At 45.8% G+C, this 2,500-nt stretch overlaps 1 protein-coding gene across 3 annotated transcripts in view; it reads right to left on the reverse strand.

Annotated features, from left to right (window-relative positions):
* tmpoa (thymopoietin a) overlaps window positions 1-2,500 on the reverse strand; it is a 17,937-nt gene that overhangs the window by 9,283 nt on the left and 6,154 nt on the right. For all 3 annotated transcript variants that reach the window (XM_062518007.1, XM_062518006.1, XM_062518005.1), the window contains exons 2-4: window positions 2,475-2,500; window positions 1,823-1,972; window positions 732-856 (exon numbers count right to left, since the gene is read on the reverse strand). The exon at window positions 2,475-2,500 is cut by the window's right edge and continues 92 nt beyond it. In XM_062518007.1, coding sequence (XP_062373991.1) covers window positions 732-856; window positions 1,823-1,972; window positions 2,475-2,500 — 301 coding nt within the window. The remainder of the gene's footprint in view (window positions 1-731; window positions 857-1,822; window positions 1,973-2,474) is intronic.

The following is a 2,500-nucleotide window of genomic DNA, read 5'->3' on the forward strand; positions in this document are numbered from 1 at the left end:
AAAAAAAAAAAATCGGTCAATCTTAAGGCGCCAGTGTGTTAAATAAGGCATAGCACTGTTTAGTATTAACGATTGAGTATCATGCAGTGCATCTTTGTATGCACATCTGTAGTTTGCTTGTGTCCAAAACTGTATGTGTATGCATGTGGGGTGTGTGCACGTCTGAAAGTGTGTGTGTGTGACGTGTGTTCTTAAAGGCGCTCTAAGCGATGCTGTTGGGTAACGTCACTTCTGTTGACATTCAAATAAAACAGAGAGCCAGCTCGCCCCTCCCTCCCACTCCCCTCCCCTCCAGTGCAAGTGAAACTCTCGTAAATGCGTATCTTGTCTGTGATTTGCTGGAACAGTTTGTTGTGTTTTATGGCCCAGGTTGTTTTTGTGCTAATTTTTCTCATGATGCTCTAACATGCTCTGAAACCTGAAAGCTTTTATCAAAATCACTCGACTGGCCAACATCTTCAGGCATCTTCCAGGGGACTTACTATTTACGATTTGTAACAGGGGAGGGAGCATCATGAATGAGAGCAGCTGTGATCTAGAAACTACGTTTTTCTAATTCGCTTGTGCTCTATGACTTTTCTGTCTGTGACCATTACAGCCATGGAAAGGAACAGGCAAATTGTAAAGCCCTGCACTTCTCCTAGTCACATGGTCATTCTTATTGGCTTTGAAATAAGATATCCTATGACATGACCTCTTAAGTGTGTGTGTGTGTGTGTGTGTTTTCTTACTCTGTTGTGCTGGCTGCTCCTGGTGCGAGTGGTGACGGGGGTCTTGCCTCTGCTCCTCAATGGCCGCTCCACCACCACCACCGTGGAAGGTTCCGGCTCGGGTTCTGGTTCTGGTGGTGCCGTCTCTGACAGAACCACAGACAACACGTCAGTTTGTACGTTCTCATCTGCTCATGCTTAAGTGTCAGTTTACTTCTAATAAAATATAAATGTAGCTAAGTTTCTCCCTATTATGTTATTATTATATTCTAGCGGCCTAAAACAAAAGCCAAAAACATGTGCACAGTTCTTGTTCTAAGGGGGGGGGGGGGGGGGGGGGGGGAGACACAAAGCCAGCCAATCAGCCAATTCAGGAACAAGGAAGGGAGGGGTGAATAGGTGGTTATCAGATGAGAGAGGGATCTGCACACCATACTAAGGGCCTCGCTGCCTGTTTAATGAGACACTTCGCTGTAACAGGGATCAATGTACCAGCTATGAACTTTGTTTCGGATGAGCTAGCAAGATGGTAACACAGAACGCTATTGCCAGAATCCCGTGCAGATATCAGTAACGGTGGAGTCAGACGCTTGCGTCCGCCAACTGCCTCATTTTGTCACATTTCCATAAACGCGAACTGATTGGTTTGTCAGTGTTCGAAAATTTGCATACACGGAATTTCATTGGCTGGCGCTTGCGCTATCCGTCAAAAGTTGAACATTTCTCAACTTTTTAGCGGAGGCAACGTATCGGACCCACAATTCAGTGCGGCATGAAATGAAGTCCAGCCAACGTAAAGTGAATGGGAAAATAACGGACGAACGTTGGTTGACGCAAGCGTCTGACTGCACCGTAAAGCTAAAGAATCTTTGCTCAAAGGCAGCACGATGGATAACGACATTCGAAAATCGACAAAATGAAGGATCGTTAGAATATCTTAGAAAGCTGAATTTTACGCCTTTCTGCCACTGAATGCAAAAACGCATTACCGGTGTTTCTCTCCTGTTTAGGACACAGCCTTGGGGTTTATTCTGAAATTAAGAATAAAACACCAAACTAACACTAAACTCACCCTGTGTGACCCCGTGCTGAGGTGAGTGTAATGTGGTTACCTTCCTCTTTGTCACTGTAATGGTCGAACTCTGTGTTGCCGTTGTGGTTTCCGTCTGTCTCTGTGATGGCTACAGGGGACGGTGCAGCCTCAGGAGGCCCCTCGTCGAGCAGCTTCTGCAGTTTCCTCTCATATAGGTTGCGGGTTGAGGCTGAGAGAGGAGAGAGAGAGAGAGAGAGAGAGAGAGAGAGAGAGAGAGAGAGAGAGAGAGAGAGAGAGAGAGAGAGAGAGAGAGAGAGAGAGAGAGAGAGAGAGAGAGAGAGACACAGACACAGAGACAGAGACAGAGACAGAGACAGAGACAGAGACAGAGACAGAGACAGAGAAAAGAAAGAAAGAAAGAAAGAAAGTAAGAAAGTAAGAAAGAAAGAAAGAAAGAAAGAAAGAGTGAGAGAAAGATTAGAATGGCCTACTATTGGCTTCCCAGTTCCCACCCTACCATATCAACCACACTCACAGACCACTATTGTTCCATCCCATTGATTAACTGCTACTTATCATGTGTTGATAATACGTTTTGATAAAGAACACCATTAAGTTCTCTTTGTGTCTGGGGTGTAAGCATTAACATCCAATAGGAAATGACCCAATAGGAGCATGGCAAGAACAGGATATGATGCCCTGTGGAGGGCGGACCTGGCGTGTATACTCACCCACGATTGGGCCGACGCTGACGCCG

Source organism: Sardina pilchardus, chromosome 17, assembly GCF_963854185.1.
Source record: "Sardina pilchardus chromosome 17, fSarPil1.1, whole genome shotgun sequence".
NCBI classification, from domain to species: domain Eukaryota; kingdom Metazoa; phylum Chordata; class Actinopteri; order Clupeiformes; family Clupeidae; genus Sardina; species Sardina pilchardus.